Source organism: Theropithecus gelada, chromosome 11, assembly GCF_003255815.1.
Source record: "Theropithecus gelada isolate Dixy chromosome 11, Tgel_1.0, whole genome shotgun sequence".
NCBI lineage: Eukaryota > Metazoa > Chordata > Mammalia > Primates > Cercopithecidae > Theropithecus > Theropithecus gelada.
The window spans coordinates 112,308,637-112,325,921 of record NC_037679.1 but is presented as its reverse complement, the minus strand read 5'-3'; the positions used below and the strand labels follow the sequence as shown (position 1 = coordinate 112,325,921).

General features: G+C 33.9%; 1 protein-coding gene across 3 annotated transcripts in view; it reads right to left on the bottom strand.

Moving 5' to 3' along the window:
* The window catches only part of PIK3C2G (phosphatidylinositol-4-phosphate 3-kinase catalytic subunit type 2 gamma), a 394,884-nt gene extending 377,945 nt beyond the window's left edge, over positions 1-16,939 (bottom strand). For 2 of the 3 annotated variants that reach the window (XM_025401956.1, XM_025401957.1), the window contains exons 1-4: positions 16,170-16,939; positions 12,019-12,101; positions 7,925-8,082; positions 4,923-5,037 (exon numbers count right to left, since the gene is read on the bottom strand). In XM_025401956.1, the coding sequence (XP_025257741.1) occupies positions 4,923-5,037; positions 7,925-8,082; positions 12,019-12,101; positions 16,170-16,847 (1,034 nt within the window). In that variant the 5' untranslated portion in view covers positions 16,848-16,939. The remainder of the gene's footprint in view (positions 1-4,922; positions 5,038-7,924; positions 8,083-12,018; positions 12,102-16,169) is intronic. The other variant, XM_025401958.1, reaches the window with a different exon arrangement.
* Positions 16,940-17,285: the final 346 nt, after the last annotated feature.

Here is a 17,285-nt window from a genome sequence, read left to right as displayed (position 1 = left end):
AAGAAGAAACTCATGTAAGATGAGTACAAGTATAGGTGAAGGTGCAATTGTTACTCTCTGTAAAAAAGAGAGATGCAGGGACAGTCTAGGAAATAGTAGTTTCATTTTCTAGGACATCATATCTGTGCTACATTCAATGGGAAAGAAAAGATATCGTTCCCGTCCTTGAGCTCACTGGAAAAACTGACTGGGATCAAGCTATTGCATAAGAGTATGGACTCCTTTCTCCATGGTAATGAAATCGGGAGTTGAAGAACAGGAACATGATTAAAATTTTTAATACTTTTTTAATGAAACAGATGATTTCTTTTTTTCTATTATTTCTCATATTGCTAACAATTTTGTATTAAGCTTCCATGAACCTATGACAAAATTGATAGTTTCTTTTCTGATTCTTTAATTTGCTCTGTGTTCATTATATAGTGTATTATTTAAAATCAGACAGGGAGAGTGAGAGTAAGAAAGTGAGAGAGAGAGAGAAAATGAAAGGGAGAATAACAATGAGTGAGTCATGGGATATTTTAAATGAGAGAAAAGGTTTTATGATACTAAATTAAAATAAATGTTAAATAAGTTGCAAAAATAGTATAGTTATATTTAAAGGCAAAGAATTAGGCAGAAAATTTAGAAGAATGGTACCACAGAGATGGACCGCCCCACCCCCCACTGTGGAGGTAGACAAGCATGGTACTGAGATGGAAGAGGCTGGGACCTGTCTGTGTTGGCTGTAGGTAAATTTGTTTGTACAGGGGGCTGCGTTGGGGCAGCTTGAAGTGAAAACTCAACATTGGTCTGAGTCTGAGGTGTCCCATTTGATACTGGGGCCTGGAACTGGCCCCGCTTCCTGTTTCCTTGGCTCTGTGGCAAGGGATTTCCATCTATATCATACTCAGAACAGCAAGTACTTTCTCAAAGTTTACCTTTATGACAATGCGGGCAAACAGCAGCAGGAGCATTTGGCTGTGTTTTTGAGCCAGCTTGTCCGCTTTTAAGTTTTTAACACTGCAATTTTTTTGAGTATGACCAAGTTGACTGCAATTATAGCAGGCTCCAAGAAAAGAATCAGTCGAGTCAGTCTGATTGCCGTCCTTCATGGCCTGTGCCACATAATCGCTTTGTGGGTCTCCGATCCAATGCCTTCACAAGCTTTAATATATGTAGGCGACACCTCATGATCAGGTACATTTTGTCGTTGGATGGAACGCATGGCTGTTTTACACTCATGGTTTGCATTCTCAAAAGCTAACATATGAAGGAGAATACCCTGAGCACGCTCGTCAGAGACAGATTTTTGAACAGCATCTTGTAACTTAGCCACAAAATCAGAATACAATTCATTGTGACCCTGCTTAACAGAAGCAAAAGACACAGGAGCTTGGCCTGGGGTGCCTAATTTATCCCAAGCTCTCATACACACCTTTGTCACTTGTTCCGTGGTAAGAGCATCAAAACCCAATTGGGCGGTAGTATCAGAGTAATTATTGGAGCCTGTGAGCTGAGCCTGAGTAATTAGAATGCCGTCAGTACGATTTAGCTGAACCTGCAGACAGGCCTCCTCTGACTACCAGGTACGGAACTGTAAATGCTGAGATGGAGTTAGAATAGCTTTGCCAAAAGGTCCCAGTCTAAAGGAAGCACAATGACCTCAGTACAAAGAGTCTGTAATACCATCTTAACATACGGAGAAATAGGACCATACTGAGTACAAGCATCCTTGAATTCTTTTAAAAAGGTAAGACCCAGCGGCGCATATCGAAGCCCTTGTACCCCTTGAGCATTAGGAGGTTCCAGTGCAACGGGATAAGCCCATGCCTCTAATCTATGTGTTTGTTTGTTGTGGCATAATAAGCATTGTATGAAAGTTTCAAGAACAGGCACGTGAGACAGAGTCGGCATAGAAGTGACAGGAAAAGTATGTGTAGATAAGGGAAACTGAGGTTGAGAGGGTTGGACCGACCGGTATGAGAGTGTGAGAAAGGGTCATTGGGGGAGCAGAAGAGGCAGAAGCATACTAGTGATTATTGATATATGAAAAAGGAAATTTTCTTTCTTTCTTTTTTCTTTTTTTTTTTTTTTTTTTTTTTTGAGACGGAGTCTCACTCTGTCACCCAGGCTGGAGTGCAGTGGCCGGATCTCAGCTCACTGCAAGCTCCGCCTCCCGGGTTCACGCCATTCTCCGGCCTCAGCCTCCCGAGTAGCTGGGACTACAGGCGCCCGCCACCTCGCCCGGCTAGTTTTTTTTTTTTGTATTTCTTAATAGAGACGGGGTTTCACCGTGTTAGCCAGGATGGTCTCGATCTCCTGACCTCGTGATCCGCCCGTCGAAAAAGGAAATTTTGATTTGCTAGGAAAATTATCTTTCTTAATTTTGCAATATTACAAGGTATAAACATCTTTATTAATTTGTTGATTAGATCTAGTTTTTATACCGTGTGCTGTTCTGGAAAAGAGAATAATTTTTGGAGAATCTAAGTTCTTAAGTCATTATTCGTGGCTTCTAATATATCAGTACTTGAAATGTGGACTGTAGACTGGCAGCATAGATATCAGCAGATGCTTGTTAGAAATGGAGAGCCTCAGGCCTCACCCAGACCAACTGAAATCAGAATTCTTTCTCTAACAAGATCCTCAGGTGACACTTTAAAGTTTGAGAACACTGTGTTAATATCAGAATAATTGTGAAACTTCTATATGCATTATATGGGTTCATAGTCATATTCATTTACATTTCCCCCTTTTTAGGATTTTATGTATTACTTCACTAACCCTGAGAAATATAGTCTTCACTAATATACCAATATAACACTGCTATGTTTGTAGTCATATGTTTCATGATCTATTTGACCATTATTTTGAAGTATTATCAGAAAATTAGCATTTTCCCCAGCCAAATACTCCAAAGGAAGTATAATTCTATAAGTTTTAGAGTCTAAATTTTTACTTATTGCACCGTTGTTAACGTATTACATGCTACCTGTGTTCTCTGTATAAAGTAGAACTTTATGAACAGATTTCCAAGTCTTTAAGGACACATATTTTAGACAAATTACATAGGAATACACTAAAAGTAATATTTGAATGATTAATATATATTCCTTTAGATACTAGAAAAAACAGTAATAAATATTCTGCACATTAAAATAAGTTCTATCAATACAAGTAGCCTATTACTCTTAAATAATATGCAAATCCTTGATATACACAAATGGTTCAATGTCCATTAGGGAATAAATGACTATATTTAACATACATTAACATTTGGCAACTTTTCTATCTTAATAAAACCCCATTAAAGAAATTTTAATATGATTAAATGACTATGAAAACATTAAAATATACATTTATCAGTTAAATATTGAGCCATCTATTTATGAATAATTTACCTATTTAAAACAGTGATTAAATCAAGGTGTATACATTTTCTCCACATTATACTTTTCCAAATTTCTGTCTCTTTAATACAATTGCTTTCTGGATGATATTTCCTACTGCTAAAACTTAATGCAAGTATTTGACAATGTTTTGCTCTTTGGATCTCATGTTTTGGCACCAAGAGAAGTCCAGATGTACATGTGGAAAACTGCACATTCAAAAGATGAGTTTTAATGAGTAATCAATATAAGGTTAAATTTACTAAAATACTTTCCTGTGCTCATTGGATTTACTGTCAAAATCATATGTTGGGAGAAGGTAGCAGACCAGTGACTGAGTGTGTTAATAAGTTCAAATAAAAAAGGAAAAGGGAATATCCGTGAACTTAGTGCAACAAAATATATGTAATTTCATATAAATATTTATTTTTTATTATGTATCATTATTATAAAATAATAATTATAAAAATGTTATTGAAATATTTTAATATATTTTGTTATTAAAATAATAAAATATTATTTTTCCCACAATAAAGAAAATCATTAGTCTTAAAAGACATTCACTGTTAACATTGCACAATAAAAAACTGGATTTACTAATAAGAATGTCATCAAATTTATCAAACTTCCCAAAAGATAATTTCAAGCACATTCATGATGGAACAATGACAATGACAATGAAAATTTCAAAAGAAATATGTTTTTACTTCCATGAGATGGTTTTCAATCTTTAGATACTTGTAGAGATGCAAAGGAGATATATAAATAGGAATCTACTGTATTAAACATTTCAGTGTTTAATACTTTACTGTTTAGAATAACTATGCAATATCAGCAGAGAAATATTTATTTTCTTAAAGCTGTATTATCTGCTCAAGGCTGGTCTGTAGGAATTTCAGGTAAATAGTTATTTTGGTAAACTAAAAGATGATGTTTTTTATCAAATAAGTATTTGAAGTTGATATACATGAGAACAGACTTTTCCAATTGTTTTTAATGAGCTGCCTCAACAAAGAAATGGTGTGTTAGACCTAACACTTCTATAAAAAGTAAGTTATAATGCTTATACTTAAGGCCCCTGTGATTTTAAAAAGTCAGTATTTAATCAACATACAAGTATTATTCTAACCAAAAAAGTACTTATCACCAAAGAATTTATTTACTTAGCTGTGATCAGTTCTAATAAGCTTTATTATGGGTAGGATGAGTAACTTGTCCTAGTTTGGGACTTTACTGGTTTCAAAGCTGAAATTCCCACATCCTGAGAGCTACCTCAATCCTAAGCAACCCGGAATGGTTGGTCACCCTAGTCACAGGTCATTTAAATATTTGTTTTCATAAATAGTCATAAAATAAAATAAAGTCAAGAATAAGACTGTTAATATGATTTAGAAAATTTCAAATTCACTGCAAACGGGGTAAAATTGATGTAATTATGCGGATTATAAGACTATAATGTCTGCATAACGTCTGTTTAAAACAAAACCAAAAACAAGTGGTAACTTAATATTTACAGATTATAACATAATCAAAATTGTATAAAATACTTACTTTTGTAAAAATTCTTCAGAGCCACATACATTTAGAATATGATCTTTGGGCAGTAACTGGTCATTTGTACAAAAATGCAGAATTTCTGCAATTAGATCTTTGACGAGATAGTTAGCTAAAGACAAAGAGGAATAATAAAAGTCAATAAAAGTGTATCATACTGACTAAGAAAAGTTTTTGAGCACAAAATATGACCAACACAGTACAAAGGAATGTAACTGTCTAGCTTCATCAAGGGGAATTAAATTGAGATTCATCTCACTTATCAGTTTGGTTAGATTTAAAGATATTTGGGGAAAATGTTGATTGCAATTCCTTTGATCGTTCTGTATTCATGTAATATAACAAAGCTAGGTATTGCGTTTCTCATGTTAAAGCCCTTGGTACACTGTAGTTCTGCATCAAAATCTACTGCAATTTCTCTTAGGGACTTGGGAAATACACTCAGGAACTTGAGTATAGCCAGGCAAAAGTTCCAGGGGGTACTTTATTCTTTCCATTTTTCAACCTAAGTGAGATGTATTGCTCCTTCTTAGGGTATCAGCATGATAAAAGGATTCTGAATTAACTGGAATATTGTCAGGGCATTTATACTAGTTAATATTCATATTCATGCCATGACACTAAGACAATTCTGTGATTATTGAGATGTTCTTATCAATGTTCTGTCACTGAGACATGGAAATAATACAGACTTTTCATTTTTTAGTTGGTCTATGTGAATAAGTTATTTCGCTTTTTTGACCTAGTTTCCTCATCTGTTAAATAGGGTTTATAATAGCATGATTCATTTTCCTCAAGAATCTGGTGCGAAGCTATCATAAAAAAAAATAGACAAATATGGTTAGTACATTTAGAACTGTTATGCAGGTTATATTCACTCTGGAATATAATGTTAGTATTAATATTAATAATAGCTATAGTTTACCGAGCAATTACTCCATTTAGTTCTTTACATGTACTTTCTTGATTATTGTACCTTTTATATAGGTATTATATCCCAAGTTTCAAAGATGAATTGACGGATTTTCAGGAAAGCTATGCAATTTTGTAGAGATTACACAGTTAGTGTTAAGTATCACACTTAAACAATATCGGTTTACTACAAGGTCTGTGCCCTTAATGACTCCAAGTCTCCACAATTGGTTGTTCTCTAGACTCTAAACAAGATCAGTCAGACTCCAAAGCCACTGTTGGTTCTTATTCCTTTCCCATGTAGTAATTACTTAAGGTTCTATCTTGAACAGCTATATTGTAGAAACTTTAATGAATATCTGCTCTCTCTCTCTCTCCACCTTTTTCTTTGGAACTCAAAATGTAGACATGCTATAGAGTAAAGTCATTTGTCTTTGCATGTTCACATACCATAATCTCCCCTTTTAAGCTCTTACATGAACATGCTATTTAATAGTGGCCAGCAACTGAAGACAACATGACCCAACCTTTGGTCTTTCTGACTGGATCAAAGTGCAGCACCATTGATCTTGGCTGAATAATCAGAATCTGGCTTTTAGGAACTGGGAGCTGGATCCCACAGAGATACTGAACTGTCTGTAGATAGCTAGCCTAGTAGCTTGGCTTCCCACTTGTTTTGTATAAGCAAAGGAAATGAGTGACCAGAGAGTGAGAGACATATGAGAAGCAATTATATGAAATGAAATAAGATGCATACAGGAATTTTGGGCTGCTTGGTTATTTGTGTTTTTCATATTCCTAATTGGCTGCTGAAATTCATACACTTGAATTCTATAATAAATCCATATATATATATATATATATATATATATTTTTTTTTTTTTTTTAATGAAGTTTTGCTCTTGTTGCCCAGGCTGGAGTACAATGGTGCGATCTCGGCTCACCACAACCTCCACCTCCTGGGTTCAAGCGATTCTCCTGCCTCAGCTCCCTTAGTAGCTGGGATTACACGCATGTGCCAGCACGCCCGGCGAATTTTTTGTATTTTTAATAGAGACAGGGTTTCTCCATGTTGGTCAGGCTGATCTCAAACTCCCAACCCCAGATGATCCGGCTGCCTCGCCCTCCCAAAGTGCTGGGATTACAGGCATGAACCATTGTGCCCAGCCCCTATATTCTTTAAAAACTTTTTTTTTTTTTTTTTTTGGTTAAGCTAGCAGGAATTGGTTTCTTTTCATTTCAAACCAAGAGGGTCTTGAATAATATACCAATATAATACTGCTATGTTTGTAGTCATCTGCATTAGCTCAGAACCTTGAATACAGTAAGAAAGAAGCACAATAATAACAGTAATTAATAAAGAAAACAAAATATTTAATGGATCATTATGTGTCAGGAGATAGTTTCCTGTTAATATGTAGAAACTCACTTAATAGCAATCTAAATGTTTAAAGAGCTAATACTGTTTTGCAGATTAGTGAACTATAACAATGAAGTAAGATACTAAATAACTTTACAGATATTCTAAAACTTTAGAAAAGTAAAAATCCTTAGGCAAATTTGATAAAATATAAATTCCTGGGTTTCATCCCCAGAGACTGAATCAATAGGTTTGCTAATTCTGATGGAGGTATGTCACACCATGCTACTAGTTTCCTCATTATGGAAATACAGATTCTGTGTAACAATGTCTATTCTACCTCACAATTTATTTATATTTCAAGGAAATATTTGTTCCTACTAGAAAGAAGCAGCCATTTTTACTTTAATACCATCTTTATCTATAATCTCTTTGAAATTCATTTTTTTAACATATTAAAAACCTGCTATACTTGCTATTAAGCATTTTATAGCAGGAAGACAAAATATTGTGGGGTGAGCTATGTGAAGATACTTCTTGAAGAAAATAGTTCTGCTTTCCTCCCTTAAATATTAACAAAAGGCTCCCTGATGTTTTCTTCTTATTTCGCTTCAGGGAAAAACAGTAGCTAATATTATTTTTAAATCATTTCAGACTTTGAATTCAAGGCTACGTAGCCAGTACCAGCTTTGTAGAGATTTGTAGACTTATTTGCAAAGTTGCTTACCACATGGCATAAAATGAAGAGGTTGTGTTGAGTTATCAATAAAAATATGTATATTAAACTTGGTCTTAGAAAAGAGCTGATACGGAAATGCTGTAGTAGTGCTCCAGATCTTCCCAGAATTGAAATTAATGTCAGCTGCATGATATCTTTCTCTGATTCTGAAAAATATATGTTAAGAAAAATACTTAGGACAAGACCTGCAAGACACAGTTTAAAACATATTGCCCACAATATAATCATAAGAAACTTCATGTAGTGTTTTGCTATAAAAGACTTAAAACATGAAAGGAATCAGTAATTGATTTGTGGTGCAGTGCATCTAGCTAGTCCAGATTGGTAGAGATTGCAATTATACCAAAAACAAGCGTAAAGGACTGTTCCTTAGGCTTTCCCAGGAGCATCTCATTTGAAATAATTAAGAATTCATTGTCATAACATGAAACGTGAGGATTCACTCTGAATATTATTACTTGCTTCATTTACATTGCTTTTAATGCCAGAGTTCTTCCTCTTAGATTTCTTTCACGCCTAATTTTGTCAAGCTGCAAGTCACTCATTTTGATTTAGAAATTTTGGCAAATAAATTCTCTTGTTCTTGTCAAGTTTGTAAACACTATTCTTGTCTCTCCATTTTCTTTAAAATTTTTAGATACTACACAACTACTTGAATTTTACACAAATATTAGAGCCTAAAAGTAATTCTTATATTCTGAACAATTACACATAAATGAGTCAAAGAATTGCAAAAACAGTTTACCCTTGGAGCCAGACGCTTTGACTTTGGATCCTGGCACTTTTATTTAGTAACGTTATGGCCAGAGGCAAGTTATTTGACAAGTTTTTTTGCACAAGTGATGATATTAATATCTACCTCAAAGGTACTGAGGTAGATGTTAATATCTACATCAAAGGTTTTCTATTACAATAGAAAAGACGTGTAAAAGATTTACAGATTGTAAAGCAATATACACATGTAAAGTATAATGTCATTGTATGTTACCATAGCTTGATTCTCTGTGATCAATGTTTTATGCCCACATGTAGAATATAACATGAAGATATTTTCAAGTAGCTATTTAAAATGTTTCTGAGGGTGAATATGAAATCTTGTGTTTTTTTTTTATGTTAACTATGCTGACATCTAAACTTCATGGTTCTCTTCCTAAATTGCAGAAACTGCAGTTAATTTTGCACGAACCTAATAGCTATTTGTGGAGCACCAATGCTTTATTTTGTGGAAACATCTTCTCCATGAGGGGCCTGGCAAATGGGTAAGGAAATACACATTCATCCAATGGCCTGGCATGCATCTGTATCCACTTGTGTTCTGGATCCCATCCCTTAGTTTCTGATTCAGTAGATCTGCAGAGGGTCTCCCAGACTTGTCCTACTAACAATTTCCCAAGTAAGCTGTGGCTGTTGCTGCTCTGAAACTGCAGTTTGAGAGCCACTGCTCAGAATGAGGACATGGGCCACTCTTCATTGTTATACTCTACCATTAAGGTCTAGAGTCCAGTTAGGGATTGAGGAGCCTTATGAATTGCATTTATCACGTAATAAGACACTTCTCAATGCGTCCATGATTTCAGCTTCTACCATTTTAAGAAATTAAATTTAAAAAACAAATTCATGATTCATTCTCTCCTAAACCTTTGCTGAGCATCTACCATGGGCCAGAAACTTCTTTCATATGCTATGGCATGTTATCATATTTGTTACAAGAATATGGCATTTTTTATTTGAAAGATGTGGCTTTAAAGTATGTTACAATGAGAAATCAAAGTTTTGGAGACCCTCTTTTGAAACAGCTCTCAAATTCCATTTGATCTTCTTTTGAATTAAGGGTGCTTGCCACATAGTAGGTCCTCAAACATACTTATTTTTGAGTAAATATCCTGTTGTGAACAAAATAATTATGCATGTATACATTTAATCATTTTATAAATATTTGCCAGCAAACTATTGAAAACAAAGAAAGAGTGTGTGACTATAACTTATGGCTTCTTTTCACTACTGTAAAGTTATTGTTTGGTGTATATTTTAGTTTTCATGACTATTGTGAAATAAATTATTTAGAAAAATTATATTAAAGAGCTTGGAAAGTACACTATAAATCATTGGAAAATCATCACATAAGGTATTTTGATGTCACTACTGCATCCATAAAAATATTTCATCTAAGAATATGAAATTGCGTTTTAAAAAAGAGAGTTACTGGAGGAGCTAACAATGTGGTCTGTGAGTAGCGTTATTCACAAGAGTGATCTTAACGTATTAAGACAGTTCTTTGCCATGCTTAGAAGGTAAAGTAAAAGTTAACCATATTTTAGACGTAAAGTAGCAAGTTTCTAGCTATGCTTATCATATTGTGACAGCGAGTAGCCTATTCCTGAAAGAATAAATATTGATAACATTAAAGATCCTAATTTAGGAATCCTAAGTACTATTTCGAATTTTTTTCCCTTAAACTAGAGCAAGAAGTTAATTAAAGACTGAACATTTCCGTGAACTTGAGGTGATTTGTTTTTGCAAATTTGAGGTGAATGTTTTGTATCTTTGTGTGTAAGCCTTTCAATCCTTCTCATGGTTATAGGTTTTATGAGGCAGGGACCTTGCTTTTTTGTTTACTTGTTTATTTTAAATATGAGTATCTCCCATGCATGAGCTAGTTATTAGACAATGAAATAGACTTTAAATTAATGACTAAATAAATGATTCAAACATTTAATTTCAAATAATCATTTGGTAGAAAGTGAAAGCTTATAAAACTGTATAGTTATATTTCAGACAACAACCAAAACTGAGTTAAAACCAAATAATTAAAATATGAATGCCTTAGTTTTTCTTCCTTTTTTTTTTGATACGGAGTTTCCCTCTTGTCGCCCAGGCTAGAGTACAATGGCGCGATCTCAGCTCACTGCAACCTCCACCTCCCAGGTTCAAGTGATTCCCCTGCCTCAGCCTCCCGAGTAGCTGGGATTACAGTCTCCTGTCACCACACCTGGCTAATTTTTATATTTTTAGTAGAGACGAAGTTTCATTCACCACGTTGGCCAGGCTGGTCTCAAACTCCTGACTTCAAGTGATCCACCCACCTGGGCCTCCCAAAGTGCTGGGATTACAGGCAGGAGCCACCATGTCCGGCCTTTTATTTTTCTTTTTTGAGACAGGGTCTTACTCTGTCGCCCAGGCTGGCACGCAATATGTGACAGCTCACTGCAAGCTCCACATCCTGGGTTCAAGTGGTTGTCCTGACTCAGCCTCCCAAGTATCTGGTGTTACAGGTGCACGCCACCACACCTAGCAATTTTTTTTCTTTTATATTTTTGGCAGAGACAGGGTCTCACCACTTTGGCTAGGGTGGTCTTGAACTCCTGGCCTCCAGTGATCCACCTGTCTTGGCCTCCCAAAGTTCTGGGATTACACGTGTGAGCCACCGTGCCTGGCCGAATGCATTAGTTTTTCAAAACTTTCAGAAACCTTAGCAACAGAAGAGGTAGAACTATATAAATTTTAATTGCTAATAAGAAATTGGCCTTAAAAAAGGTGTCTATGTTTATATCATAAATTCATCTTTAGATTAACAAAATACCAGTGATTTTTTTGGAATATCTGCTAGTGATCAAATTCATTTCTCAATGAATTAACACACACACATTTATTCAATATTCTGCCAATCCACTCAAGATAAGATTGAACGATGATGATTCTACATAGACTGCCCCAGGTAGGGAGGATAAATTTATGTTAATTTGGGGGTTAGCCAGAGGTGTTAGTCACTTATATCATTAAACAACAACAAAAAAATTCATTGCAAACCAAACCACCAACAAACAAGTGCACGTCTGAATTTATAAAACATTTAACTTTAACCAAATTTTTAAGAGAAAAACATCTATTTGACTATAAACAACAAAAACATTAACAGAAGTTGATTAATGAACTAATTTGTCAAAAATTTGTGTGTGTGTGTGTGTTCTGAAATTACAGGACTTTGACTTTTATATGCTAAATTAATCAGTTCAGTGATGTCAAAATACACAAATTTATTTAGGCACAAAAATTTCAAAGTTTAATGAAATACCAATACTCACTTTTTTACTTTGTTGCAAAAAGAGGCCAGGCTCGTATTACTGCCTTGAGGTACTTCCACTAGCTGAATGGAACAACCTATTGACTTAAAATTAAAACTACTAAATTAATATAATTTGGTGAAGAGAAAATATTAAATAATTCTACAGTTTTATCCTGTTTTGAAGTTTCATTCAGATTTCATTTTTAATTTTTTTGATTTTTAAAAATTGAATATTTACATATAGAAAAATGCATAGATCTTAAGTATATAATTTGAGTTTTGTAGAAGGCATAAAACTGTGCTATCAATACCCCAATGACAATATAGAACATTTCTTTCATTTTAGAAAATGTCCCCATATCTTTTTTTATATAAATCTGCATATCTATTTGGTAACTATTGTTATTCAGATTTCTATCACCATAAATAAGGTATATGCGGTATTTTATTTGCAGCTTCTATGTAATGATACACATATTTTAAAATTATTTCTGCTATCACACGTATCAGTAGTTTATCATTGTTATTGCTGAGTAGTAGTATTCCATTGTGTGACTGTTCCACAATTTGTTTAGTCATCTTCCTATTAATGAACCTCTGGGTTGGTTTTAGCTTTCTGGTATTGTAAAGAAAACTATTAATGCTCATATACAAGTAAATATGTGAATGCATGCTTCATTTCTTGGGAATATATACATGAATAGCTTGGGAATATATGAATGAATAACTTGGTCAGAGAGCGCATGTAGGATTAAAGAAACCATTCTTGCCTTATGCATTTTAAAACTCTGTTATTAGGTATGTACACATTTCAATTTATTATCTCTTCCTGATTGACCATTTTAGCATTACAAAATGATCCCTTTTTTCTCAGCCCTGAAATCATATTTTGATATTAATAATCATGCAAGCATTTTTTCCTGATTGAATGTTAAGTCTTTTTGTTTCTTTTACTTTCAATCTATCTCTGCCTTTGTTTCTTGTGTCTCTCGTAGACAGTAATTGAGTCCTTCCTTTTTTTAATCTCATTTGTCAATTCCTGCCTTTTGTTTGGAATGTTTATTCTATTTACATTTTGTAATTTATGGAAATTGTTAGATTTAAGACTGTCTTACTTATATTTGTTTCTAATTGTCTTTTCTATTTTATTCTGTTCTTCTATTTCTCCTGACATGTTTATTTTATTTTATTCTTCTGCTGCATTTTTAGATTTTCTTCTTTTTTTTTTTTTATAATTCATGGTACTAGCTCTAGGAATTACGATATACACTCTTAACATATATCAGTTTACTTGGAGTTACTACTGTAACCATTGCATTTAACATGTATGAATTTACATAGCAAAATAACATTTAACCCCCTTCCACCCATTATGTTATTATTGCCGAATAGTTTTTTATTCACATACACAATAAATCCTACAATAGCATGCTATTGTATTGCTTTAGTACATTGCCTTTCAAAAAATTTAAAGTAGTCATTTGTATTATTCAACTACTATTTCTATCATTCTTCACTCTTTCTTAGATTCCATCTGGTGTCATTTTCCTTGTACCGGAAGTATTTAATTTGGCATTCTCATGTGTCTGCTAGCTGACTAATTTCTTTCAACATTTGTTTATGGTAATGTCTTTATTTTGTTTTTGGATTTGAAACTTATACTCAGTGAATATTTAGTATGTTTTATTTTCTTTCAAAGATTTAAAAATGTCATTCTATTGTCTCTGGCTTCCATTGTTTCGAGTGAGAAGTTTCCTTTTATTCACATTGTTGTCCCACTGTGTAAAATCTTTTCTTCCCTTTTTGCCCCCTTCCATAATTTTCTCTTTTAATTTTTAGATGTTTGAGTATAAAATGTCTATATGTGGCTGTCTTTGCATTTATTCTATTTGGGTTGTGGTGAGCTTCTTAGATCTGTAATTTGATATTTTCTATCAAATTTGAATAATTTCCTGACCATTATTTCTTCAAATTAATTTTGCTCCCTATTTTTCTTTCCTCTTGTTAGCATTCCAGTTGTCCACATATTAGGCTTCTTGTCTCATAAGTCTCTGAATCCCTGCTCATATTTATATGATCTCTGTGTTTTCTCTACTTCAGTTTGGATAATTTCTGCTGTTTTGCTTTCAAATTATTATTTTTCACCTGTTCTTTCCTATCTGTTGTTAAGCACATCGAGTAACTTTTTTATTGCATATATTTTGTTTCCAGCACTGGACTTGGCCTTTGTTTTTGTGTGTTTGTTTCTTGATGTTTCTAATTTCCTGCTGAGCTCATCATTGGGCTAGCCATTATGAACATCTTTATCTACTTGAACATACTTTTAATAACCAATTTAAAGTCCCCATCTGTTAATTCCAACATCTGGATTATCTCAGAGGCTCTTTTGACTGATAGAGTTATTTTCTTGAGCGAGAGCCAAAATTCCCTGCTTCTTTACATATCTATGCATTTTTTATTTTATGTTGAATATTGTAGATGGCTCATGATGAATCATCATTAATTTTTTTTTTCATTGGCAGGCAGTTAAAATCCTTCTTGTCTTGTTTGCCTTATTACTCTGATTTTTGGTTGTTGTTAGGCCACATCTATTTTGGTTAATGTAGCATTCATTTTAGAGCATGAGTTTTACTCTTAAGACATGGCTTTGTAGCTTCATTTGAATGCCTGAAGTGCTCATATCAGTCTCTTCTCTAATTTGGCCCAAATTTCTGCCTTGTAATTTCTAGTCTGTGTAATTAACACAATCCCATCCAATTCTCAGTCAAAAGCTGACATTATCTACTAAGCCTTGCAAGCATATCCTAATATTGGCCAAGCAGTAAGTCCTCTCTATACTTCTGACCCATACCCATTTCATAGCTACCTCTTCTGTAGCACTCTGCTTGTCAAATCATAGCTGCTTCTGCAACTTGGAACTGCAGGCTCTGCCTTCGCAGTCAGTGATAGTGCTGCTCAGACTGGGCTCCACCAGCCTGCACAGCAGCATGAAATTGCCCTCAGGCACAGACTGAGATGATCACAGGGCTCACTTTTCTCAAGGATTTATGTTCTGTACTGCCTATTCAACACCTTCAATCAACTGCTTCATTTATTTCGTCTAACTGTATAGTTGTTTTTAGGAGTAGGGAAAGTTTAGTAGTTGTTACACTATTGTGATCAGAACTAAACAGCCCCAAGATTTACTGAATTTTAATTTAGATATTTTGAGGTGCTACCTCTTTTGCAAGTGAATTCGAATGAAATAGAATTAGATGTTTCTTTTCCTATGCACTTACTCCACCTGTTATCTTACTATGTTGCCATTATTTGTTTGCAAGTTAACATGAGCAATATGCTATTCCTGAATTCAGGCATCATATCTTTTCTTCTTTGCATTACTCTGGATAGCATATCACAATATATTTTAAGGATTTTTAAAATAGTTGTTGTATTAAATAAAGAACCCGTCTGCCTCACCCAGGAAACTACAGCTGCAATAATGTTTCTCCTTTTTTAAATCAGAAATAAATATTATTTACTTCTGATTTTACCTGTGTCTAGACTCAAGCAGAGAAACAGAGAAGTCTTCAAATACAGAAAAAAGCTCTGGTTACTAAAATGATTGGAAAGTTAGTAATAAAAGCATTAAGATGAGTCACACAATGAATACTTAATTTCCTACCTTTGGAATGATCTCGATAGAAGTTGCCTGCTAATCATATAAATTAGGAGACTCTGAGTAAAGGGGCATTTTTTCCTACCAATAACGATATAAAGTTCCAAATCATTACAATGTGACTTAAAATATAAATGTAATGAAACGTATTTGTATTTGTGTATGTGCATTAAACAAAAAATAGAAAATATTATCAGTTAAACCTTCAACTCTGCTATTTTTATCAATGAAATGAAAGTACCATAATTAAAACCAAATAAAATTTTATAATAGTTTTGATGAAACTGGAACTGGAACCTTATACATGATATTTTAAAAAATTTATTTCCCCTTTTCTCAGAAAAAAAATCTTTAATACAAGAACACATCATTTCTGAAAATATTTTTTTCAAAAGTAATATGAATAAGTTTCCCTATTTAAGGTTAGTTACCTTCATTACCAAATTAACACAATACATTATTGAATGATTCTTTCAGATTCATATTTTTAGATTGACATGTATTACACATACCTCTATGTTCTTCTGCCATGTACTTTCCCCCATCCCGGGTTGAAGAGAGCCTTTCAAAAGCATCCAAGAGGGTTCCACAATGTTCACATGTCCACTCCTTTTATTCTCTTCTTTGGGCATGAAGTCAGTTGAGAAGGACGAATTTGTAGGAGGAATGCTGCTTTCAAATCCTATAGGGTAGTTACGGTTTTCATTTTCTAATTCTTTCCGTAGATTAATTTTATCCGAACTTGTGAATGATGGAGCTAAAATATTGAATCTGGAATCATCAGCACCATGATGTTTTCCTCTGGGGCTTCCCCAGGGGCATTCTTTATTCACATTTTGAGGTTTTGGTAACACAGAAGGACTAAAACCAATTGCTGGTGCTTTTCTAACTTGATGCCAGGAGAGTTCACGGCTTTTAGAAGTGAATTCATTCAAGGATATTTGGTGTGCTTCGTTTAATGAATGCCCTTTTGAGTCCCATTTTGGTGCAATAGGCACAAAAAAGGTGTCTTCATCAATTTCACTCTCGTAGTGTGGAATTTTGCCACTGATCTCATCTACTATCTGATCAAAACCCAGACTGACTTGGCTAGAAGAATGGGGTTGATTTACAAAGAGAAATTCTTGGTGTTCATACTGCTTTTCATGTGATTCATTGGGATTTGGATCTGTTTGCCAAGAATATGCCATTTTTTATTTTATGTAACTGAGAGGGTTGACTCTGCTCCAAATATCTCCTTGATAATATAAAAGAAGATAGAAATTTTCCTAGAAAAAGCATAAAATGAAAGAAAAAGTATTTAATTTGAAAGAAAAGAGCTTGTAAGACAGATATAGGATAAATAACTATAAACAAGTGTTTTGTGGGCTTTTTTTTTAGCAAGTGAAATAATTCCTTAAGTACTATAAAACTCTATCTGGTCTTACAACATTATGAGTCTGAAAGGAAAGTATTGACTGGGTAGACTGATAAAACTCCTGTGATAGAAAAATAAGTTCACCTCAATTATAATGAAAGTTTCATGAACCTATTCAAAGTCAATATTCCCCTTTTTCTATTAAATATCCACTTATCATTTGAGTACAGAGGGAAATCTATAAGCATGTTGGCATGCTAAAGTCTCTTTC